The 25,705-nt window shown below is 34.3% G+C and overlaps 1 protein-coding gene across 2 annotated transcripts in view; it reads right to left on the reverse strand.

Annotated features, from left to right (window-relative positions):
- Window positions 1-25,705, reverse strand: part of DENND1B (DENN domain containing 1B) — a 311,786-nt gene that overhangs the window by 52,430 nt on the left and 233,651 nt on the right. For both annotated transcript variants that reach the window (XM_023501849.2, XM_003767552.4), the window contains exons 13-14: window positions 18,368-18,493; window positions 11,858-11,959 (exon numbers count right to left, since the gene is read on the reverse strand). In XM_023501849.2, coding sequence (XP_023357617.1) covers window positions 11,858-11,959; window positions 18,368-18,493 — 228 coding nt within the window. The remainder of the gene's footprint in view (window positions 1-11,857; window positions 11,960-18,367; window positions 18,494-25,705) is intronic.

Genomic DNA, 25,705 nt, shown 5'->3' on the forward strand with positions numbered 1-25,705 from the left:
TTTCACCACTTTTAATTCTTCCTTTTTGTTCTCTCGGTTATTTATTATACTGTTGCACCACTTCTTTCTGAGAAATCACAGGAGTGATTTTTCCCTATTATTTATCAATTAGGTGATTAAGGTGCATCATACCTCGTAGAAGGCTGAAACTCTTGAGTCGTTGCACTGAGGTTGGTTCAAGCACTTAGGGCTAATTATTGATTGGACAATACTCTATGGGCATATGCTGGAAAATGGTCCTTCCCACTATCCTGTACTGGCTCAATGATTGGTGTATACAGAGGATTGTAGGATGGATTAGGAGGTGGAGTAAGACTAGCCAGAGTCACACTTTGGCCATAGTCAAGGGAGAAGACAGTCATGGAGATTCTGCTTCCATCATCTTCAATCCTGCTAAAGACCAAGAATAAAGACTAAGGATTTTTGCTTATCCTGACTCCAGCTGATTCTGAGGTATCCTGGGTGTTAGCGTGGTCGTCACAATACCTTCCCTTCTAGTTCACTTTGTCCTTTTCAGCAGCCTCCCATTGTGCATACTGGTCTAACAAAATACACTGATTTACCTGCAGGCAAAGGTTTTAAGATTTAGTCCATAGAATTTCAAGACTATTTATTCCTCCATCAATTCTTCTATTTTTTTATAAGTTCTTTTTTACCTTTACTCTATTGTGTACTTTTAGATAGAATAATTTTAATTGTTCCTCTGTTGTTATTTATTTATTTTAGCCATAAAGGTTTCTTTATCTAATTGTTGGTCTGGGGTTTTTTTTTTGCTTCAAATAAATAGTCTCTAGGTATGAGGTTATTTATATAATTTCCTATGTTTAATTAGTGGTTGTATTCACTTTCTTGTTTCTGCCATTTGGAGTATTTGCAAATCAAATGATCTACTCAACAATTGGCCTTTTTCTTTTTGAAAAAATGCCTCTTTTATTGAATATACATCTTTATTCATTAATGATTAGGTTCAGGTTTGCAGAATAGATCAATTAGGAGAACATATTGAGCTTGTTGCTTTCTAGAATATATTACTCTATTCTCTTCTAGAATTGCTGTTAAGTGTAGAAGACTTGAGATATTTTGTAATGCCAGAGAAATTGAGCAAGATAGAGATTAGAGAGTATTTAATAATTCATTAAATGAAGAAATATACTGGGACCAATGGATCCATGGTTGGTCCCAGAGCTGAATGAGACTATGGTCTCCAAGAATCCAGCAAACAATCAGAGTTCTCAATGACATATGTACATGTGGCTCAGATGCAGAGGGTAGACTGAGGCAGTGGCAGAGTAAGGGTACTGAGAGCAGAACAGGACTCTGACAGGATAGGGTAAGCCTCTGGAGAAGGGATGACATAATCAGGGGGAGGCACCCCAGACATGGGGAGAGGCATCTTGATAAGACAGTATCTGAGATTCTAATAGCTTGGGATGGGGATCTATCAAATACTCTGATAAAGAGGGAGGGGAAGTTTTGCAGAACTGAGAAGCAGGGAAACCAAGGCAGGACTGAGTCAGGATAATTAGGGAAAATGAGTCAGGATAAGAACAGAGAACTGTGGACAAGAACAGAGAACTGTGGCATAACAATTTGAATTTACTTTCCTTTATATTTGAAGATCTTTTTCCTGATGCCTTGGAGAATTTGTTATTCATTACCAGAACAATGAAAATTCACCACTGTGTGTCCTGGAGCTTGGCATGTAGGGTTTTTTGTTTTGTTTTTTTTGAGATCATGACCTCTGGATCATTTTGGTTGGAGCTTTTGTTTTCTGCTTTCAGAAGTTTTTGACAGAGTTCTTGTATTATTTCACACATTATACTGTGCAGATATTTGATTGTATTTTTTTCTCTTCTGGAAGAGCTACCTATCTTGTCTATGAAATCAATGTATTTTGATCTTGTGAGTCAGCTAGGTAGAAGAGTGTTAAGGGTCAGTTCAATTCTCCCAGAGCCTTCACAGCTGTGGATCATAGCATCTCAGGGAGTTGCAGGACAGCCTTTGCTGACACAGGTGTTGCGGACTGGGAATGAAATAAATTGGATGCAAGGGAAGAAGAGAGAGGTCAGACAACACAACAGCCTCTGTCAGAGAAGTCAGAGAACAGCAACTGCCTCTCAGTCTCCTTGGGTCATCTTCTCATACGAGGAGATCCATTCTGCAGGTCTGGGTTGAATCAGCAGCAGCCACTGTCAGGTGGCTCCCTTGTATTCCTATAGCTCCCGGTAGCACAACAGAACAGTAGACAGGGCATTGCATCTGGAATCAGGAAAATGACTTTGAATCTTGCTATAGCTACTAGTTGTGTCATCCTGGGTAAATCATTTAACCGCCATATGTCTTCGTTTCCTCATCTATAGAGTGGTATTATCATAGTACTTATCTATCACAATTATGAGAATAAAATGAGAATACTTATGAAGAAATATGTAAACCTTAAAGCACCACATAAATGGTACACAAGCATAAATGCTTCTACCACTTTTGCCTTTTGCTTCTCTTCTAGAACTTTTTCCAGGTTGTCCTTCAGTTCAATATAGCTGTATTCAAAAGCAGCTGTTCTTCCTCCCGCCCCTTATTTATCATTCTTCTTAAAGTCCCCTATAGCTCATCTGCTAATTTCTGATTTTTATCATACTTCTGCAGAGGCTGAACTAAAGGATGATTCCCAATCTCAGGGAGGAAAGGAGAAAGATCTTCCTCTGACCATGCCCTGTTTCTCCTGTTCTTTTAGTGAAGGCAGGGGCCACCAGCATGATTTCTGTCTCTGCCTAAAGAAATTTCTATCTCTTGCTACTGATATGATCTATCATGCATGATGTGGAAAACTTATGGAAATAGAAACAACCTTTCTCTTGACCTCACATCTTCTGTTTCCTTTTGCACTTAATTCCATGAGGCAAAAGAAACAGAAAAGTCAGTGGGGAGCAGGGTTTCCATTGCCTGTTGGGCAAGTTTGACATCTACCTCCCATTGCATAGTTGCTCACTGCTTAATCCCCAGTCCTCAGATGATGAGGAAGTAGTGAAATAGGGCCTCCCATCTGATCCCCAGGCAAAATGTGCTCTTACCATCCTATACTAAGGCCTCCTTTGCAAATGGATAGGGAGCATATCAGTCTAGTGCTTGTTTTCCACAGAATAGTGGGTTGAGCTAAGGGAGATGCACTGCTAAAATGACTATTGTAATACCATGGAAAACTGCTGAATACATCCCAAAATCAGATTGTGTGGGTCTTCTAAAGTATGAAGATTAGGTGGAGAGTGATAAGGAATTGGTGTTCTTGGCTGATAATTCATAAAGCTGTTAAAAAGTTAGGCATTTAGCAGTGCCTGACCTAAAACTATATTATAAAGCAGCAGTTATCAAAACTGTCTAAGAAACAGAGTGGTGGATCAGTGGAATAGGTCAGATACACATGAAACAATAATCAACGACTATAGTGATCTAGTAATTGAAAAACCCCCAAATTTCAGCTTCTGGAATAAGACCTCACTTTTTCACAAAAATTGCTGGGAAAACTGGAAAATGATATCAGAAAGTTGGTATAGATTTACATCTCATGTCCCATACCAAAATAAGATAAAAATGGATACATGATTTAGGCATGAAGGATGAAACTATTAGCAAATTAGGAGAACAAGTAGTTTACCTACTAGATCTTAGGATAAGGGAGGAATTTATGGCCAAAGAAGAATTAGAGAAAATATTAAATTCAAAATGGACAACTCTAATTACAATAAATTTAAAAGTTTTTGCCCAAACAAAACCAACACAGCTAAGATTAGAAGGGAAGCACAAAGCTGGAAAAAAAAATTTACAGCCAGTGTTTCTGATAAAGGTCTCATTTCTTTCTTTTTAAAAAATATTTATTTGCCTAATATTTTCCCAGTTACATTCAAAACATTTTTATATTTATTTTTCCATTAAGGCTTTTTAATTATCAAAACATGTGCAAGGATAATTTTTCAATATTAACTCTTGGAAAACCATGTGTTCCAATTTTTCCCCACCTTCCCCTCCACCCTTCTCTTAGAAGGTAAGTAATCTAGTAAATGTTAAACATGGTAAAAATATATATATTAAATCCGATATATATATATATATATATATATACACATATTTATACAATTATCTTGCTGCACAAGAAATCAAATCAAAAAAGAAAAAAAATAAGAAAGAAAATGAAATGCAAGCAAACAACAACAAAAAGAGTGAAAATGCTACTATGTTGTGATTCACACTCAGTTCCCACAGTCCTTTCCCTGGGTATAGATGACTTTCTTCATCATAAAATCATTGCAACTGGCCTGGATCATCTCGTCGTTGAAAATCTATCAGAACCGATCATCATATACTCTTCTTGTTGCTGTGTACAAAGACCTGATTCTGCTCATTTCACTCGGCATCAGTTCATGTAAGTCTCTCCAGGCCTCTCTGAAATCATCCTGCTGATCGTTTCTTATAGAACAATAATATTCCATAATAACATTTATATACTGTAACTTATTCAGCCATTCTAGATCTGATGGGCATCTATTTATTTTCCAGTTCCTTACCACTACAAAAAGGGCTGCCACAAACATTTTTGCACATGTGGGTCCCTTTCCCTTCTTTAAGACCTCTTTGGGGTATAAGCCCGGTAGAAACACTGCCGGATCAAAGGGTATGCACATTTCAATAGCCTAAATGTCTCATTTCTAAACTATATAGAAAACTGACTCAAATTTCTAAAACTACAAGTCATTCCCCAATTGATAAATGGTCAAAGGATATGAACAAACAATTCTCATATGAAGAAATTAAATCTGCAATCACATGAAAAAATGTTTTAAATCACTATTGATTAAAGAAATGCAATTTAAAAACAATTCTTAGGTACCACCTTACACTTCTCAGACTGGTTAAGATGACAGAAAAATATAATGATAAATGTTGAAGGGGTTGTGAGAAAACTGGGACACTAACATATTGTTGGAGGAATTGTGAACTAATCCAACCATTCTGGAAAGATATTTGGAATTATGCCCAAAAGATTATAAAACTGTGCATACACTTTGACCAGCAATGCCACTCCTGGGTCTGTATCCTAAGGAAATCATAAAGGAGGGGAAAGGACCCACATGTGCAAAAATGTTTGTAGCAGTTCTTTTTGTGGTGGCAAAGAACTGGAAAATGAGTAGATACCCATCAATTGGGTAATGGCAGAATAAGTTTGATATGTGAAAGTAATGGAATATATTGTTTTATAGAAAATAATGAATGAGCTGATTTTACGAAGGCCTGAAAAGATTTACATAAACTGATACCGAGTGAAACAAAAAGAACCAGTAAAACAATAACAGCAAGATTATGAGATTATCAACTATAACAGACTTTAGTTTTTGGCAGTAATTCAGTGATCCAAGACAATCCCAATAAACTTGGAATGGAAAACATAACTATTCACATCCAGAGAAAGAACTATGGAAACTGAATATAAATCAATACATGCTGTGGTCACTTTTTTTTTTTCCTTTTTTCTTCTTCCTCTTGTGGATTTTCCTTTTTGTTCCTATTTTTCTCTCCCAACATGATTCATATGGAAATATGTAAAAAAAATGTATGTACAACATGTAGAATCCCTTCAAAAATGTTATTTTTATGTGTAACTGGGGGAAATATTTATATGTATAAATATATGTACATAATATATATATATATATATATATATATATATATATCTTCCTGGAAAATTTTTTTTAAAGTTTAGGCTTCTTGGTATCTTTGATTATGGAGACAGTGGAAATTGTTCTATCTCTGGCTCTTAAGTCCTGTTGTCTACATTTTCATTCTGTGGATCATATAACTCTCCAATGATAGTTTAATTATTTTAAAAACTTTTTAGTGAGGCAATTGGGATTAAGTGATTTGCTCAAAATTTGAACTCAGGTTCTCCTAACTCTAGGGCATATCCCAAGTCTCTATAGTAGGCTCTCTTACTTTTTACTTTCTATATCTCCATTTTTGGGGGTATCATTGACTCCCAAAGATTCAATTATTATCTCTTTCTAGTTAATTTCTAGATCTATATACTAGTGTATCTACTAATCTGCAGTGCCATTACCATTATTAGATATTTTGAGCTGAATATGTCATAGGCATCTCAAATACAATATATCCCAAACAAAATTGTATCTGCCTCTCCTTTTGAACTTCACTAATTCTCTTCAGGAAGCCTCTAATCAACCAAATTCAACTTGTTAATCTCTATTCCTCACTATCAGTAACCCTACATAATCAATCAATTGCCAGATCTTATTTCAATTTCCATAACATTTCTTATTGACACTCTCTACTTTACTCACAAAGCCACCACCCTACTTCAAAAGTCCTTCTCAGATTTTCCATGTACCCTACAGGGCAAGAGCTTTCTAAAGTATCTCCCTGGCTCAATTCTTTCCTCACTACAATTTGTCTTGAGCAATGCTGCCAAAATGACTATCCTACAGTATAGGACTCACTCTTATCATTCAAAATCCAAAATGCACACTCAACAGACTTTCTAATTACTTCTTGGGAAAAAATAAAATTCTTTAGTTGGAACTCTTCACAAGCTAGCTAGCCTCTTCCTATTTTTCTAACTTTCTGCTTTACTCTCTACAGCTTAGCTATACTATCTTAGTTACTATTCCTCAGACATGACATGCCATGCTTTTAATTTTCCCTATTTACTTGAACCTCGAAGAATACATGATTTCCTCGAAGACTCAGCTCAAATGCTCCTTTTAAAGGCTATTCCTATCCCTGCCACCTTTCCCCCACCCACTAGTCCCTTCCTCTCTATGTACCTTGTATTTACTTACATATCTTCTATATACATGTCCTATAACTCTTCTTTTTTTTTCTTTGTATTCCCCACACTTAGCAGGGAGTTCATTACATATTAAATACCTATAGAAACTTGTTTTGACTGACTGGCAGAGAACTTCAATGGAGGGCTGAGAGTTTGAGATATTCAAAGAAACCGAGAGGAATACAGAATCTTTGTTAGTCCAGAGTTGGCTCTTTTATCCACTTCACACATACTGCATCTTTTATATTTGATAGTTGCTGTACACTCATGTCTGTCTCTTCAAAAGCCTACTTTGGAGGTTTCCTTCTCCAATTCATTTTATAGATGAAGAAGATGAGACAACAGGTTTAAATGCCTTGCTCAGGGCTACATGGCTAGTTTAAGTGTCTGAGGCCATATTTAAACTCACAAAGAGGAATATTCCTGACTCTGAGGCCTAAAACTCAATTTATTGGGTCACTGAGCTGCCCCTCTTCTATTTGTAACTTGAAAATAAATTGTAAATTCTAAAGATACTTTTTAATGTAATTTGTTAATAAACATTATTAAATACTTAATATGTACCAGATGACAAAGAGTCAGACATGACTGAAAAATAATTAAACAATAAAAACATACCAGATACTGTGCTAAGCCTTATAATCTAATGAAAAAAGGAAGTTATATTTTATATGGACCTTCTATATTTTTAAATACTCAAATATGCACAATTATCATTCTTTTATGTTATGCTAACAGAGTAAAAAAAAGCATCGTACAAAATCCGTCATATCTTAGAATTTATGGATCTAAAAAGCTTTTCTTGATATTTTATGTGAATCTATCATCATTATTGTTATGAAAATAATCTATCCAAAATGAAATACATTCTATCTAATTTGTATTCACTTTCTTTGTTCATTTGCTTAGTTACTAATAAATATATAATACCTCAAAACATGAAACCCCTTCATGCAGATTTATATTTTTTAATAAAAAGTTTTAGTGGTTTTTAAAAGTCAACAATTAGTAGTCACGAGACTTGATCACATCAATGAATTTAGCAATTTAGAACTGGAAAGCATCTGAAATATGAAAATGATGAAATAATATAATCTAATACCTTCACTCTGTTGAGTATTTTCAAATTACCTATTATTGACTTATTTTTGTATTATTTATTTACTGGGATGCAATGTGCTTTCAAAGAAGACTTTCAGTCTGGCTTTCTATCTTTGGTGCCTAATTGATCCACCTAACTCTCCACCTAACAGAAGCTGTAGCAGCCAGGTTGAAAGTAACTGAGGAGTCTCAAACTTTGGGAACAGAGGGGTGTCTACCCAAGCACGTGAAGACTTCCCTTGGCAGAATGGGCAGATGAAAACAATTTGTTTCAACAGCCATGAAGGCAGCTGAAGCTGGTGCCATAGAGTGCTTAGATCTTGGTAGACATTGAAGAAACCAAAGTTATTCATGATTCCAAACTTTTAAACTGTAGTTCGTGACTCCATATAGAATGATCTTGTACCTGAATGTGGGGGTTGCAAAATTATGATTTATTAACAGTATATGTTTGGTTTTATACCTATCTTATATATCTATATACCTGGAGTCACAAAAATTTCTCAGGTGAAAAGGAATCACAAGCAGAACAAATTTAAGAAGTCCTGTACTACATCTCAAGCCATCACTAGTTATCTTGACTTTTTCCTGTCATTGAACTGTAATAATTCTGGAAGAGAGAATAAAGTCAGTGATTTTGTGCAATTCTTCTTCACATAAATCCAATTTATGCATGAATCTAAAAGACATCACTAATATCATTTTACTCTTTTAGTCTTATGGTGACAAGGAAGTGATAAAGCAGCTGGTGAGGATATATTGATAGCTGTAGTCACAATCCTGCAAACAAGAGGCTCAGGCCACAGGGATGTGTTCTCATTGGAAGCAGCAGTGGGATTTGGCAACTAAAAGGTTTCTGCTTACCCAACCTTGATCTATTTATCATGATAAGCAGGGTATTCTATCCTGTGGTTGAAACCCCCCCAAAACTTCTACAACGATGATTCCATTCACCAATGGTACTTGGAATGTGTGCATTTATGGATAATACACAATTTATTAGACCTGGAAGATGAACAGTCCTTGTTGCAAGAGAACTCAGCATGTATCACATCCAAATAGCAGCCCTGAGTGAAACAAGACTGGCATATGAAGGCCAACTTACCAAAGTCAGAGCTAGATACATATTTTTCTAGAGTGGTTGCAATGAAGAGGAGCATCGTGAAGTTGGAGTAAGTTTTGCAACAATCTTGCATACCTATCAAAAGGAGTGAATGACAGGCTCATGACAATATAAATTGCCATTTGCAAGAAAGCGCTTATGCTCCTACAATGACATATTTCATAAGTCAAAGAAAAAAATCATGAAGACCTGGAGATCTTCTTTATTAATATGCCAAAAGAAGACAAACTTACAATTCTGGGTGACTTTAATGCTAGTGTAGCATAGACTACTAGACATAGCAGTGAATCCTTGGGAGGAATGACCGCAATTTTCCAAATTAAATGGCAAGAGATTATATTTCAGGAGTTCAAGGATTCCTCTCTCTATAAAGGTAATGGAAAGAAACTGCCCTGTGATGATCACAGGGTGGGTCCTCTCTTAGTTAATGGTGGATGGATTCTTGTCTTAATAAGCTAATTTTTCACCTGGAATATGGTCAAGTACCTGGGAGGCAGCATGACTTCAAAAAATGCAAAGAGTAGCTGATATGTTTGCTTCCCAAGCAAAGCCAGGAGCAGAACAGAGGTCTGTAAACAACATTTATTGATCTGGCCAAGTTAGATATTGTCAGTCATGAGAAGTTATGGAAAATTACGTCAAAATTTGGATTCTCTGAGAAGTTCATCAGTATAGTATATCAATTTCATGGGTTCTGGATAAAGGATGATGCTTTTGAGCTTTCCCAGTCACTAATTAAGGGACACAAGGTTGTATACTTGCTTCTATGTCTTTTATCAAGCTGTTTTCTTTTTCTTCTTTTTTTTTTTGTGTGTGAGGCAATTGGAGTTAAGTGACTTGCCTAGGATCACACATTTAGTAAGTATTATGTGTTTAAGGCCAGATTTTGAATTCAGGCCCTCTTGACTTCAGGGCCAGTACTCTATCCACTGCACTATCTAGTTGCCCTTAGCATGATGTTTTAAGCAATGTTTTTAGATGTTTTCAATGAGGATGAACATGGCATCAAGATCAGCTACTGCACTAATGGTGCAGTAATTAATTATTTAACTTGAAAAGACTACAAGCTAAGACTAAAGTGGAAGCATATTGTTTTTATTTACAGATGATTATGCAATCAACACAGCCTCTGGAGCTAAGATGCAACAAAGTATGGATTGATTCTCTGCTGCTTGTCTAATTTTGGCCTAACAATACCAAGAAAACAGAGATGCTCTATCATCCAGCACCACACCATCCATTTGTGGAACCATTAGTTACAACACATGGAGAATCTTTGAATGCTATACATAAGTTTATTTACCTTTCCAGGACACTTTCTAGAAATGTATACTTTGGTAATGAGGTTGATGCACACAATGCCAGAGCTAACTCAGTATTTGGAAGGCTCCAAAGCAAAGTGTGGGAGAGGAAAAATATTAGACTGCTGACCAAACTGAAGGCCTACTGAGCTGTTGAATTGAGCTCATCATCGTATACTTGTGAAACCTGGATAAGGAAACCAGCGTCAAGACAAGAAACTGAATCTCTCCCATGCGAATTGTTTTAGGAAGATTCTGAAGATTATTTAGCAGGATAAGATATTGGACACTGAGGTTCTTTCTCAAACTAAACTGTCAAGCATCAGATTCTCCTGCAGAGAGGGTAATTTTGATGGGCTGGCCATGCTGTTCAAATGCCAAACGTATGCTTGTCTAAAAGACTATTTTATAGATCACTCACACAAGGCAAGTGCCCACATCCTAGTAAGAAGAAGATATATAAGGATCCTCTCACAGTCTCTCTGAAGAACTGTGGAGTTGACACTGGCCCAGCATAGTGTTCCTTTATCAAAGAAGGTGTGCTGTGTTCTATAAGCACAAAAAGTAAACTCAAAAGCAGCTCAAGAAACAGGAGTTCTATAAATTTAGAGAATTGCACACTGCCCATTTGTGCCTACCTGGGTTGGACTACTGATGTGATTAGTCACAGTGAGGCACATTGTACTGATTCTAATATAGTGATGCCATTTTGGTTCCCTTTAAGAATGAAGCTTGTTTGCATGTAATTGTTAGCATGTTGTATCTCCTATTAGACTGTAATTTGAAAACAGAAACTATATTTTCTTTTTCTTTGAAATATACCCATAGTTTAAGTGCCTGATACTGAGCAGACACTAAATAAATACTTACTGACAGAATTCCTCTATCATACTATCCTACCACAACATAAGACTCTTTAAGTATGTTGCCTTACATTGAGGGTAATACGTTGTCCTTAGCAGATTACAACAATTACAAGTTAGTAAACATGAAGTTTTTCCTAACAGTAATTTTTAACATATAAAATTTGCAGAGGGTACTTGGAGAAGGAGCAGGAGATAGCTGATTTTGAAACACCTAGGTTAAAATCTTGCTTTCAGCCTCTGACTTAGGGCAAGTTAATGGAACTTTTCAGTGCCCCCAGATAATTTTATTAAGACAGCAAGGGAAGTGGTAGTGGTGGTGATGGTTGGTGGTGGAGGAGGAGAAGAAAGAGAAAGAGGAGGAGGAGGAAGAGAAGAAGAGTTTGGAGAGTCAAGGTACATATTTGACAAATGAAATTTCCTTTTAAGTCTATACACACACACATACACATACACACATTCTAGCATTACAAAATTGAAGAGAAGAGGCAACATTTCATCTGGCAAGGAAAAAAAAGGTAATTTTCCCTAGAAAAGATCAAACAGTAAGGTTTAAACGTAGCTTCAAAATAATAAAAAGTGTCATAGTGATAACTGTACAACAGAGAAGTAAATCAAAGCTGTCCACACTTACCTGCTTGAAAAGTTGAAGGTTCACTGCATTTTCCAAAAATTGTTTCATTAAGCTGGAACGATGCTTTACAAAACTATCTTCACAAAAACTGATAGGCTCTCCCTAAATGTAAATAGAGATTTATAAAGATCTAAGTAAACAATCATAAAGATACCATGTGGGGTCCTTAATGTATCTAGATACCTATAGCACACAAAAGTGTGTGTGTGTGTGTGTGTGTGTGTGTGTGTAAATTAAAAACTTGGGAACTCTGAGATATTTGGATAAGCACTCCCTTCATGGTGCTTATAAGTGACATATTGTTCAGATCTTATAACAGAAAAGACAGTTGTTAGTCAAGAAGTATGGTTCTCCTAATTAGCCTCTGCTAAGTACTATATACTTTTAATTAAATATAGATTATAAATTAGGACACCTAATAAGTAGATAGTCCTCTCCCAATGAAAGTGAGACAACTCTAAGTAAGGGAAGCACTCAATCCTTGATACTCCCAAGACACAAAATTAACAAAGGTTTCATAGGCCTATTGGTTAGATTTTAAATATGCATTTCATGGTTAATATGAAAATGTTTTGCATGATTTCACAAGTAAATCAGTTTGTTTTCTGTCTTAGTGGGTATGGGAGGGATAAGAGGGAAGGCAAATATTTAGAATTAAATTTGAAAATAAAAGAATGCTTTAAAATGCACATTAGCAAATACTCAACAAATATGAATTTCATTACTATATTTATATTTTTTCACTGACTAAAATTCTGATTACTTATAATCTAATAATTTTCATAATGTACTTATCATAAGCTTAATTTCTTATGAATATGCCATTCACTTGAACTTATTATCTTTTCTTCACGATTACAAGTGCAATTTTAAGTAAATAATATTTGTTTCCTACATCAGTCTTCACATTTTACTCAGTAGAAATTATTCTTTTATTTTTTTTGTTGGCATTTGCTATATAGTAAAACTAGTAGTCTACCAAATCAGTATAACTTCAGTGACAAATGCAAACTATGTAAATTTAATCTGGTGCTATCATTGTATACTATTCATTCAGTTCAAAACTCATCAAACAATTCTGACACTGGCAGATCTCTCACTATCTGTAAACTTCTTTCCTAAATAGGCCTTTGACAATATAATGCTTATAAAGAAAGTTGCTGAAAAGTAAAACAATGATTAATGACTTGCAGTAACAATGCACAGCAAATTTATTAAAGCAGAGTTATGTTTAAAACAATTTTAAGTACTATTTTAGGAGCCCTGGGGCATACAATACCTAATTTAGATTCCTTAGGTCAAGAGGTTATTTGGAAAGAGAGCTGACAAAGGACAAATAAGTTGGATATAAAATAAGATAGGTAAAGGGAAGTAGTGGAAAATGAGGTTGACTGGGGCCAGGATAGGGTGCTCTTGATTACTATTTGAGACTTATAGGAAATACTACTATGGAATAATATTGGGTTCTCACTCTTCCTTAATGATTCTTTTACATCTACTTTATCAACTCATTATGCTACTCTTCAAATCAACTCTTCTAAACCTTGTTATTTTTTATCAAACTTCCCCCTTCCATTACCTTTAAAGCTAAAATATTCTCATATTTTACAGAAAAAAAATTAAGGCCACAGTCAGTGACTTCCCTCTTTTGCCCTCTTCCTTATAGAGGCCTTCTGCCTTTATCTCTTCTTTCCCCTCCATCTCATCATGATGACTGTAAGTACTCCTACACAAGACTAATCCCTCTACCTACTTAAACAATTGCATTTCATCTCATCTTCTCTAACAGAATACTACTCTGTAATGCCTACTCTACCATTTATTTGAACTTTCTTTGTTCTGGCTTATTCCTTACTACTTATAAACATACCTATCTCCATCCTCAAAAAACCTTCACCTGATCCTTCCATCCCTACTATTATCCAATATCTCTTCTACCTTAGTAACTAAATTCCTTCAAAAGGTAATATAAATGAGGTCTCCACTTTCTTTCCTCTCACTATCATCACTTTCTTCTGAGCCCATTTCTCTGTTCTTTATACTATTTTACTTGGTGAACTCATCAACTCCTATGGATTTAATTACCATCTCTATACTGATAATCCTCAAATATACTTCTCCTGCCCCAAACCTCTCTACTGAGCTACAATCACATCTCCAGACCTCCTTTCATATATCTAAACATAGACATACAGTAGACATCTTAAACTAAACATGCTCCAAAGCAAATTTATTATCTTTTCCCCAAAGCACCATTCTCTCCTACTTTCTGTTGCTGCAGACAACACCAATCCTCTCGGTCCCCCAGGCTCACAAATGAGGAGTCATTCTCTATTACAACACTTCTCATAGCCATTTCGTTCTCTTCTATGACACCAATAACACTCTGGTGCAGGATCTCATCACCTGATGCCTGGGTTACTGCAATAGCCCCATGGTCAGTCTTCCTGCCTCAAGTCTCTCCCTACTGTCCATTCAGTCACTAAGTGATTTTCCTAAAGTATATGTTCAAACCTGTCTCTTTCACTGCCACCCTCACCGTGATATCCTTTCCAGGATAAAGTACAAAATCCTCTGCTTGAACTCTGAAGTCTGACCTAACCTAAGAATCCTTTTCCTTTCCTACTTTTCCAGTCTTATCACACTTGATACTTGACACATATTCTTCTGTCTAGTGAGAGACTGGCTTCTTGGCTGTTTTGTGAACCACACACACTTCAAGTCTTAGCTCCAGGCATTTTCTTTAACTCTCCTTAGGTTTGTACTGTTCTTTTTCTTCATCTCCACATACTAACTTCCCTGGCTTGCTTTTAGTTCCAACTAAAATCCCATCTATAGAAAGTGTTCACCAACTCCTCTTAATTCTGATCCCTTTCTTATCAATCTATATAGAGATTGGAAAAGTCAGGATTGAAGAAATTTAGAATAGATACTCCAATAGGAACACAATTCCAATGTTACTCTACACCTCCAGAGAGAGAATTGATTGGCCTTTGCAAGCTGAAGTAAAACTTTCCCACTTTATTTCTCATCTTTAAAAAAATATGGCTAATATGGAAACATATGGCATAACTTCTCACAATATAATATCTATTATATTGCTTGCCTTCTCAGATATGGAAAAGAAGGAGAGAATTTGAAACTCAAATTTTCAAAAGGAAAGAACAAACTGAAAAATTTTAAAAAGGCAAATAGCAAAACATCACTACAACAATTTCTTTAATAATGATCTATAAACTATTTTTTAAAAAAAGGATATACTATTTTTCCCAAATACATGCAACTATAGCTTTCAACATTTACCTTTGCAAAATCTTGTGTTCCAAATTTTTCTCCCTTTCTCTTCTCCCTCCCCTTCTCCCCAGACAGGAAGCAATTAAATATAGGTTAAACATGTAAAATTCTTCTAAATATTTTCATATTCATCATACTCCGCACAGATCAAAAGGGGAAAAATAAAAGAAAGAAAAAACAAGAAAATAAACAATAACAACAAAAGATGAAAATACTTTGCTTTCTATAAACTACCTTTAAAAAATACTGACTACTATCAAAGTCTATTTAATCAAAATTCAATAAGTGTTTTTTTTTTCCTGAAAAGCAGGAATTAAAGTACTTGAGGCAAACAATCTACAACTAAACAAAAAAGTAATTGTTTTTACAATAGGTGCCCTAGAATTTTCTCCCCTTCAATGGTTAGTGCACTCAGTAGGAAATTACATTCACCTGTTAAGTCATTTATATGAACTCATTTTGACATAAAACAATAATTACTAACTTAAGCAAAATCTATTTAAAAGATGAAACTGAATTTGGGGGAAAAAGATTATTACTTAAAATTTAGTTACAATGAATTCCTTACTTTTTGCTAAGACCCTCAATCATTTCTGCTTATCTAATCATTTATTGAAAGTCTACTGAGTGCAAGGCTCTATGCTAGATATTGGGAATTCAAAGACAGAGCAAAAAAGTCCCTGCCTTCAAGCAGGATTTATTAAACTGAGCAGAAAGAATATGGGTAAGTAGATATTAAAATATCTGAGTAAGGGGAGATCATAAACAACTGGGAAATTAGAGAGAAGTCTTACATAGAATGTTTTCCATTAAGCTTAACTTTAAATGATGCTAGAGCTCGCTATGAGACAAATGAAAAAGAACTCTAGTATAGATAATGAGGTCAAGAATTAGGAAAATGAGTTTATGAAATATGCTTGGAAAAGAAAAGTGGGCTGAAATCAAATTGCTAAGAGATTTGTGATGTCAAGCTGCTTGAATGGTCTATTTAAAACTTTATGTTCTGATAAGATTCCATGCCCAAGTTAAAACCTTCAAAAGGTCTCTACTGCCTACCAAATTAAGCCTGGCATTTAAGAATGCCATAACATATTTACAACCTTTCCCCTCCCCATCTCCAAGTTTATCTTACACTATGCCTCTTCTCAATTATTTACTGTATCTAAAATCTACTATTCACTCTGCCCCAGTCTCTATGCAAAGGCTATTTCCTACAACAAGAATGACCACTTCCCATATCTCTGCCAAAATGACGTTGAACCAAGTGTGGCCTTCTTCTATTTCAGTAGTGATATAGGCAGAACAGCAAAAAAAAGGGGGCAAAAGAAACCAGATAATCATACAATTTTAAGACCATCCCTATAAATACTTAAGTGTTTGCAATATAAATATGAGCTTACAGGCCAGCAATCAAATAGATATTACAAGGGAGGAACTAAATAATATGAAACCAAACCTTCTCTTTATAAATGAAACAAGACCACCAAAGTTGCAACTAACTAAAGGCACAGCTCATCGGTTCTCCCTTGGAGAAGCAAATAAAGGATTTGACAGACTTGGTTTTGTGTACTCAAAGAATCATCATTTCTTTTATTTTAGTATTCATTAAACTTATCTGCAAAAAGAGCACCATGAAGTTACTTTAGTCTATAACATGGAGAGGATTAATAAGTACAGAAATTATATGAATATGACTTTTCAAATTCAATAAAGAAATAATTTTAATACTTCGTGCTTGCAGTGAAAAGTTAAACAAAGCAAAACAGCAAAAAAAAGTACATTTGAAAACATAGTTGGGAAGCAAGAAATGAAAGCAGCTAAAGTCAGAAATTACATGCTAATATATCATGTGTTCATGCTTATATATACTTTTTTTCTTCAAGAAGGGAAAGGGAAGAGGCTGCATAGTGAATATCAACTCATAATAACACCATTAAAGTGAAATATATTGAAATAGACATGAAATGACTTTGTTAGAATGATGATAAAAATCTGTCAAGCATTTATTAAACTTTTACTCTGGCACTCTGATAAGTGTTGGGGATACAAAGAAAAAGAAAAAACAATATTGAACCTCAAAGAATTTTATATAAATACACATATACACAACACTTATACAAAGTTAACGGAATGCATTGTCTTTGAGAAAAGGTAGTAGCATTTTTAGAGAACAGAAAAGGCCTCCTGGAAGAACTAGTGATTGAGCTGAGTAAAAGTAAGATAGGGCACATAACTGAGATAAGTCTTATCTGATTCATTTAAAACAAACTAAGCCAAAAAATAGAAAACTGATAAAAGAATAGATAATAGTCTATTACCATTATCTCAAAGAAAGTTTAATCAATGTACATCAATCATTACCATGAAGAGAACAAAAATACCAATTTGTACTCTCTACAAGCATAAATGCAAAATCACAACTTATTTAACCAAAAGAAATGTATGCGCTTTGGCACTTGTTCTCTTTTGCACATGCTAAGTATTGTTTTAATAAATGCAAACTAAGTTCAGTTCTACAAATACTGATTAAGCCATTACTAATGTATACACATGTTTTATTATAAAATATATAAGACCTAATGCTTACTTGTTCATCTAATCACAGAATATTATTAGATTACAAAACTTGATACGCTATCTGGGTGACAGAACAAAGATGCATTATATTTCATTCTCTTTCTACTGGAAAAAATAAAATAATGCAGTTAAAAGATACATATTAAATATTTAAAATAAACTAAAAATAGCACACACTTGAATGTTATAACATTGAGAGGACAAGAAGATCATTAACATGAAAGATTTTACCTATAACATTTGATATGAAATGTTTTTCTATTATGTTCACCTGTTATATTTTTAGAACTAAATAATCTTTTAAATCCAACTGTTATTTACTTTCATTTATCTATTTTCATGAGAATTGACATTTTAAAATAAATTAATACAACTCATGAATCAGTTCTATGTTGCATTTTTAGGAATAAGGAAGACTACAATAATAGAAATGAAGAGAACTACTGCTAATTTAAGCTAAATAAGTGCATAACATCCATAAAAATGAATTAATTTTAGGATCCAAAATAAAGAGTAGAAGGGGAATGAAAATGAACTTTTCTTAAAAAACACCCTCACCCCAAAATCTTTTTCAGGTGCGAATGGGGTTCATACTTCCCCCCAACTTCAAACAAATTGAAATAATGGAGAAATGCTTACAGGTTTGTATCTCAGTGCATCTCTGTAGGATCCAAACAAAGCAGCCTGAGCCCTAAGAAAGGCCCTAGCCACTCCATCACCCGTAGCTGTAGACTGCTTCTTCAGTTTATTTTTCAAGGCCGAGACCTGTGTGACAGAGAGGAACAGTTAAATTAACACCTCAGAAATTGGTACAGCAAGGTATGAACCCAATCAGCAGGCAAACCACAGTGTCTGCAGGTCAGCCAAAAAATCATCCTTCTCTTTGATAGCTTATCTTTTTAACTGAAGAGAGCACCTGCTGGTTCGTTAATTGAAAGGAAAGCAGGAGATGATGGTAAAGTGCTAATGCAAATTGGTTTATGCTCTCTCTTTTTTTTTTTTCCCAAGGCCTCTTGACATAAATAATCTTTAATTATTTTATAGTAAACTGCTTGTGAGTCACTTTTCAGAAAGATTTTAGCAATCATAACATGTGTCTACTTGTTTGAGATGAAGCCAGTTGGGTATCTTTCATTTGTATATGTAAGATTATTTGTTAAGGACCCCCAAGGTTTACTCAACATTTACTTGATGTTAAGTTTTGTTGTGGGCCTTATTAGCATGTACAATTTGTACCTATGCATTTGATCAACCATGATTTGTTACTTAAGAAGGATGGGGGTTGTTCAACATAATTGTCTTTAAGGAATTTCTCAGTACTTAGAATGGTTAAAAACAAAAATATTTTTATTTTTGAAGTATCCCTAAATAAGAATAACCACTTAATTTTTTTGCCTGATTTCTGAGGTATAACAATCGTATTTGGCTTGATGACACAAAGTTCAATTTTTATATATTTTAGAAGATATTATTAATATCTTCTAATACTATACTACATATACTATAATATAATACATATACTAATAGCCCTGACTTTATATGATAATTTAAGTAAAATTCATGATCTGAATATAAAAAAATATGAAAGGAGATAGGTTTGTTTTCCCTCCAATGTATTCCATTCTTTTTTTTTAAATAATAGTGCAATGTTAAAATACTTAGAAAGCATGTAAATTTGTTTGTTCACCTAGAAAATATGGTTATTCATATTCAATTACTTATAATTACCTACCAGAAAAAATGATTAAGATGGTTCAAAATATTTTTAAATTGACAGGGAAAAAAAGCACAAAATCAAGTTGTTTTTTTGAAAATAGGGTATATTCACCTATCCTAGAGCCAAAATACTTTCATTCCTTCTGTTCTTTTGAATGTATACAGGGAAAAAAAATTTTTTTGGGGGGGGTTATGCAAGCAAGTCATGACTGCTCTTATAGATAGATGATTATTGTAACTGAAGTGTCAACCTAATTAACAACTAAACTTTGAATAATGCTAATGAGAAAGGAACACAGCATCAGAGAAAAGATTGGCTCTACAGGTGATAAACCTTCACAGTAGTGACATTTTCCAGTGTAAAGTCACAGTTACTGTGATCTGATCAAAGAAAGAGACCCCCATTGGGTCCAATTATAACTATAGTTTTGAAAAAAATTATTGAGTTATGATGTTCATAATCTATGCAGAAAGGCCTTTACAGTATAGGTCTTCTCCCCATAGCTGTGATCTTTTCAATTTATATCCAAGCTCCATAGATTCAGATAAAAGTTTAGAGCCTAATTCATTTAGCCCATGAAGTGCATATGCTAGCACTTTTTTAAGAGTTTTTTTTTTAAATATTAAATTATATATTGAAAGACACTAAATGTTTTCAAAAAATTTATTAGCACAAGAGCTGATGCATTTGAATGTTTAAAAAATGCTTATCATATGATAGTTTTTGTCCTGTGTTTTATCTAAATTTGGAAATATATTTTCATTTGAAGACTTGCTAATGAGTATCAATTATTTTTAATCAGTTAATGCAATAAAGAGAATAACTGTCAAAAATCTCTTTCTTTGTTCAAGTTGTAGCCACATTCTGAATGTGATGAAAAATTACAAACAGTAAATAAAGGGAAAGGAGAGGGTATTTTCTAATTTCTTTTTTTTAAAAAAGAGTGAACCAAGGCCTTCATGATCTAACCACAAATGTATCTTACTCTATTTCCAAATTAGACTTACAAAAATTATTGACTTATACCTATTTGAATAGAAAGACATAAAAGAGACCAGAAGCTTAGTTTTTAGTCTAAAGGAACTAAATTCACACAGAAACTGTGAAATCATCACAAGAAAGCTTTAACAAGAATAATACCTTGTATTTACTTATATGTTTTTCTAATACCCATTTTCTACCCCACTCCAACCTTAAGCATAGAGCCAAAGGTATTCTTCTTTTCATATAATTTTTCATGCTGAATGGGTTCCCATCAGCAGCATACAAAAATAGATTTGAATCATTCCTACATTTCTTTGTTAGAGAACAAAGCAGTAATAGTTTAGAGTTCTTTTGTGCTGGTCAGTATCTAAAAGAAAATGCATAAGAAGAAAATATATATTTTTAAAAATCATGCCACCATTTCTGATGTGAACATGTTAAAAGTATGACAAAATAATGTTGTCAACTGTGATTTTACACTGATCTATGTGCTATCGTTGTCTGCTATAATTTTCTTTAGATGCTCAGCAGTTTACATTTATATATATGTATAATAAACAGCTATAAAATAAAGCCTTTTTCACATTCAATAGCAACTGTTTTGCTTTTCATATTTTAAATTTTTTTCTAAAACTTTACCATTTCAATAATTCTCTTTGGACTATGAGTAGTTATCATTTCACACAGGTATTAATTCAAAATTATTTTGATATTAACAAGATGGTTGACTTATTTTTTGTCATTTAATAAAATCAAGATTACTTATTTTACAATGCCTAATTATCCAATATAATAATCCAATTAGAACTGAAATACATTTGTTTAACTGGATCTTCTCAGTAGAAGGAACACTTAAGTAATGTATGGCTTAATAAATGTTCATGCCTTTTCAAATGCTTTTATAAAACTGTAGGGTTCATTCATTTTAAGCCATAAGCAACTTGGGAAGGAAATTATGATGGGGATCATGACACTTTAAAGATTCACAGAATTCAATTAAAAATATACATTCCTAAAATTAGAAGACTTACAGTTGAAAGAGAAATGGAAGATCTTTTATTCTAACATTTTCAATCAATCAACAATCACCCAAAAAAAACATTTATTAGGTGTCTACTCTGTGGCCAGGCATTGTATTAAACAGTGGAGATATATCACCCCCCCACACACTCCAAAAAAAAAAAAAAGTGGTGAAACAAAATCGCTGCCCTCAAAGAACTTAAAATTTGATGGAAAAGACAAAAAAGAAACAAATATATATACATACATATGTATATATACACATATATATGTATACACCTTTCAAGTAAGTTCATAATTTTCAAGTTCTCACATAAAATCATTTCTTTTTCTAAAAATTAAGTCACTGCAAAGTATGTATTGAACAATTTCTACTGGTCCAAATACTGCATTCAATCTCACACTCTTCCCACAACATTTGGCTTTAGGAAGCAGCTCCCAAGTCAAACCTTGAAGGAAGAATTCTAGGACTTGGGAGTAAAAAGGGTAGTGTTCAAGAGTTTATCTAAATGCACCGAGATAGATGATATGATGTTAAATCTGGGGAAATGAGTTAGTAATGGAGTAAAAGCAAAATATAGGGTATTTGAAGGACAACAGTATGAATCTAATTAAAAAAATGACTGGGAGCCAGGTTGTTCAAGGCTTTCAGGACCAAACTAATGAGCTTTAATTTTATGCTACAGGCAGTCAATGGACAATGAGTATCTACTATGTGCTAGGCACTGTGGTAAGAGATGCAAAGAAAAGCTAAAAACAGTCTTTGCTCTCAAGGAGCTCACAGTCTAATGAGGGAAACAACTTGGCAAACAAATATGTACAAACAATATATATACAAGATAAATCAGAAATAACAAAAGAGAAGGCACTAAAATGAAAAAAACATCACAACCATTTCCAACAGAAGACAGGGTTTTCACTGAAGGAAATCAGAGAAAGCATGAAGCAGAGATGGAAAGGGAGACATGGATCCAGGCATGAAGCTCAGGCTTATTGGAGCACAGAGATAATGGGGAGCATAAAGGGTAAGAAGGTGGGAAGCCAGTGAAATGACAGGAGCAGGAGAATGGCAGAGCCAAACTCCTACCGTGAGAAGATTGTTTTGGCAAGTCTGAGGAGGATAAATTGGAGAGGGGAGAGACTGGCAGTAGGTGAATGAATCAGTAGACTATTAATCTCAACAAGATAAACTATTACAGCAGCTTTGTGATGGGAGAAAAAAGACATATAAGAGTTGTAATGGAGAATTTTAGTGGAATTTGAGAAAAAAGATGATAATTGATTTAAAAATAAAGGAGGAAGGAGGCAGATAGTGAAACAGAAGCAGGGATTCACCCAAGCTTTCCCCCAAACCCTTCCAAACTCCTTTAAATAATGACTCTAAACAAATTTTAGAGTGTCAGGACATCCAGAAAGACAGAGTATAACATTTTCCAACCAAAGGCAACTTTGAAGCTCAGCAAGAAAGGTCTATAACATCAGGGTGGGTGCCAAGTGGGCATTCTTGGCATGGGCAGCCTTGGCCCAACACCAGCAAAGTAGGAACAGACCTTGGGCCTCTGAATCAGTGGTAGTCCTGATGGTTTCCAGATCTCCCAGCGCAGAGTCATGGAAGATGGCTTGGAATATTGGAAGGAAAAGTTTGTCTCAACTAGGGTAAGAAGACCTTGGGAAAGTGGCAAACCAGAAGTGGTCATGGATGGAGGAGAAGTCCAGAGCTCCCTGAGACCTTGGTTCTTTACTATTTTAACACACTAGAACTTACAGCCACAGTGGGGTGAGGACCCTCCTCACAGCTCCAGGACAGAAGAGGACTTGTGGCTAGGTCTTAGAAAGATCTCTAAAAGCAGCTGCACAAACCCCTGAAACTTGTGACAGTGTATCCTCGATCCTGGAAAAGGAGAAAATCAAGTAATAGGCTGGGGAAATGAGCAGACAGAAAAGTTTCTGACCATAGAAAATTACTATGGTGACAAGGAAGATCAAAACACTTAGAAGAAGAAAACAAACTCAAAGCTCCTACATCTAAAGCCTCCAAGAAAAATAAGAATTGATTTCATGGCATGGAAAAGCTCAAAAGGGATTGTGAAAATCAAGTAAGAGAGACAAAGGAAAATTGGGAAGAGAATTGAAAGTGGTGCAAAAAGAAATACAAAAAAGTAATGAGAAGAATGCTTTAGAAAGCAAAATTGGCCAAATGGGAAAAGAGATACAAAGGCTCTCTGAGGAAAAACAATTCCTTGAAAATTAGAATTGAGCAAATGGGAGATTTATAATTATTTTATAAGAAATCAAGAAACAATAAAACAAAACCAAAAGAATGAAAAAAAAAATGAACTCACTGGAAAAACAACTAGCCTGAAAAATATATCCAGGAGAAATAATTTTAAAAATTATTTGTCTACCTGAAAACAATGATTAAAAAAAAGAGCTAGATATTATCATCCAAGAAATTATTAAGGAAAAATGTGCTGATATTCTAGAACCAAGGAGTAAAATAGAAATTGAAAGAATGCACCAATCGCAGCAATATTATAATCAAATTCTGTAACTATCAGATCAAGGAGGAAATATTTCAAGCATCCAGAAGGAAATAATTCAAGTATAGTGAAACCATAATAGCACAAGATTTAGCAGCTTCTTCATTCCCAGATGAGAGGCCTTTGGAACACGATATTCCAGCAAGCAAAGGAGCTAGGATTACAATTGAGAATCATCTACTCAGAAAAACTGGGTATAATCCTTCAAGAGGAAAGGTGAACTTTCACTGAAACAGAAGACTTTCAAGTATTCTTGATAAAAAAAAAAACTCAGAGCTGAATAGAATATTTTATTTTCAAATATAGGGTTCAGGAGAAGCATATGGAGGTAATCTGGAAAGGGATGTCATAAAGGATTTAAGGTTTATCTGTTTACATTCCTACATAGCAAAATGATACTTGTAAATCATTAGAACTTTCTCATTTTTATGGCAGTCAAAAGTCTATATAGACAGAGAGCACAGGTCTAAGTTGAATATGGAAGGATAATATCTCTTTTATAAAAGAGTCAAGAAAACACTTTTACATTGGAGGGAAAGAAGGAGAGGGAGTGAACTCAGCCACTCAGGCTCAAATAGGAAACAACATACATACTCAATAAGGATATAGAAATCTATCTAATACTGCAGAAAAGTAGGGGATATGGAAAGGGAGAGATAACAGAGGGCACATTGGAGAAAGGGATGGTCAATAGTAAAACACTTTGGAAGAAGGATAAGGGTAAAATGAGAAAGAGAACAGAATAAACAGGGGAGGAATAGAGTCAGCAATAGTAATTGGAAAAAAGGATTTTGAAGCAAGTTTCTCTGATGAAAGCCTCGTTTCTCAAATGTATAAGGAACTGAGTCAAATTTATCTTTTAAAAAAGAGCCATTCTCCAATTGATAAATGATCAAAAAATATGAACCATGACCAAAGGGCATGACCAAACCCATGCATAGCCTTTGACCCCATTATACCATTACTAGGCATGAATCCCAAAAAAGATTTTTTTAAAAAAAGAAAAGGACTTATAAGTACAAAATTATTTATTTATTTATATTTATTTTCAAATTAGAAAATAGAGATCAATAGAAAGAAGAAAACTACTCAATTTTTTGAAACATCCTGAAAATGAAAATTAAAAATCCAATGTAAAATTTGTTCAATAAGATCTAAAATCTAGGCAATTACACCAAAAAGGTGTCTGTTCAAGCACAAGTAATGGTCTGTTCTCCACAATAATGCCAGCTTAAAAAGTTCATCAATTATCACATGGAGACTGTTTTGTTATTGTTTGCTTGACTTTTTTTTTCCTTTCTCTTGTTTTTATCCCCTTTGATCTGATTTTTCTTGTGCAACATGACAAATATGGAAATATATTTAGAAGAATTGCATGTATTTAACCTCTATAGGATTTCTTGCTGTCTTGGGGAGGGGGAAGGAAATGGGAAGGGGAAAAGGATGGAGAAAAATTTGGAACACAAGGTTTATAAGGGTGAATAGTGAAAAGTATCTTTGTATGAACTTGGAAAAATAATATTAAAAAATTTTTAAATGTTGCTGGTTATAAAATTGATGATCAAATTGTAAATAATCACTATCCAAAGAAATAACAATAGTTGACAGAAAGAGCTATTTCCATATGGATTAATGAAGTAAAAGAACTATATTTGCATCTTAAAGAAACAGTGATCTAAGAGCTAAAAAGAATATTCCTTCAGTTACACCGAAATC

Source organism: Sarcophilus harrisii, chromosome 4 (assembly GCF_902635505.1).
Source record: "Sarcophilus harrisii chromosome 4, mSarHar1.11, whole genome shotgun sequence".
NCBI lineage: Eukaryota > Metazoa > Chordata > Mammalia > Dasyuromorphia > Dasyuridae > Sarcophilus > Sarcophilus harrisii.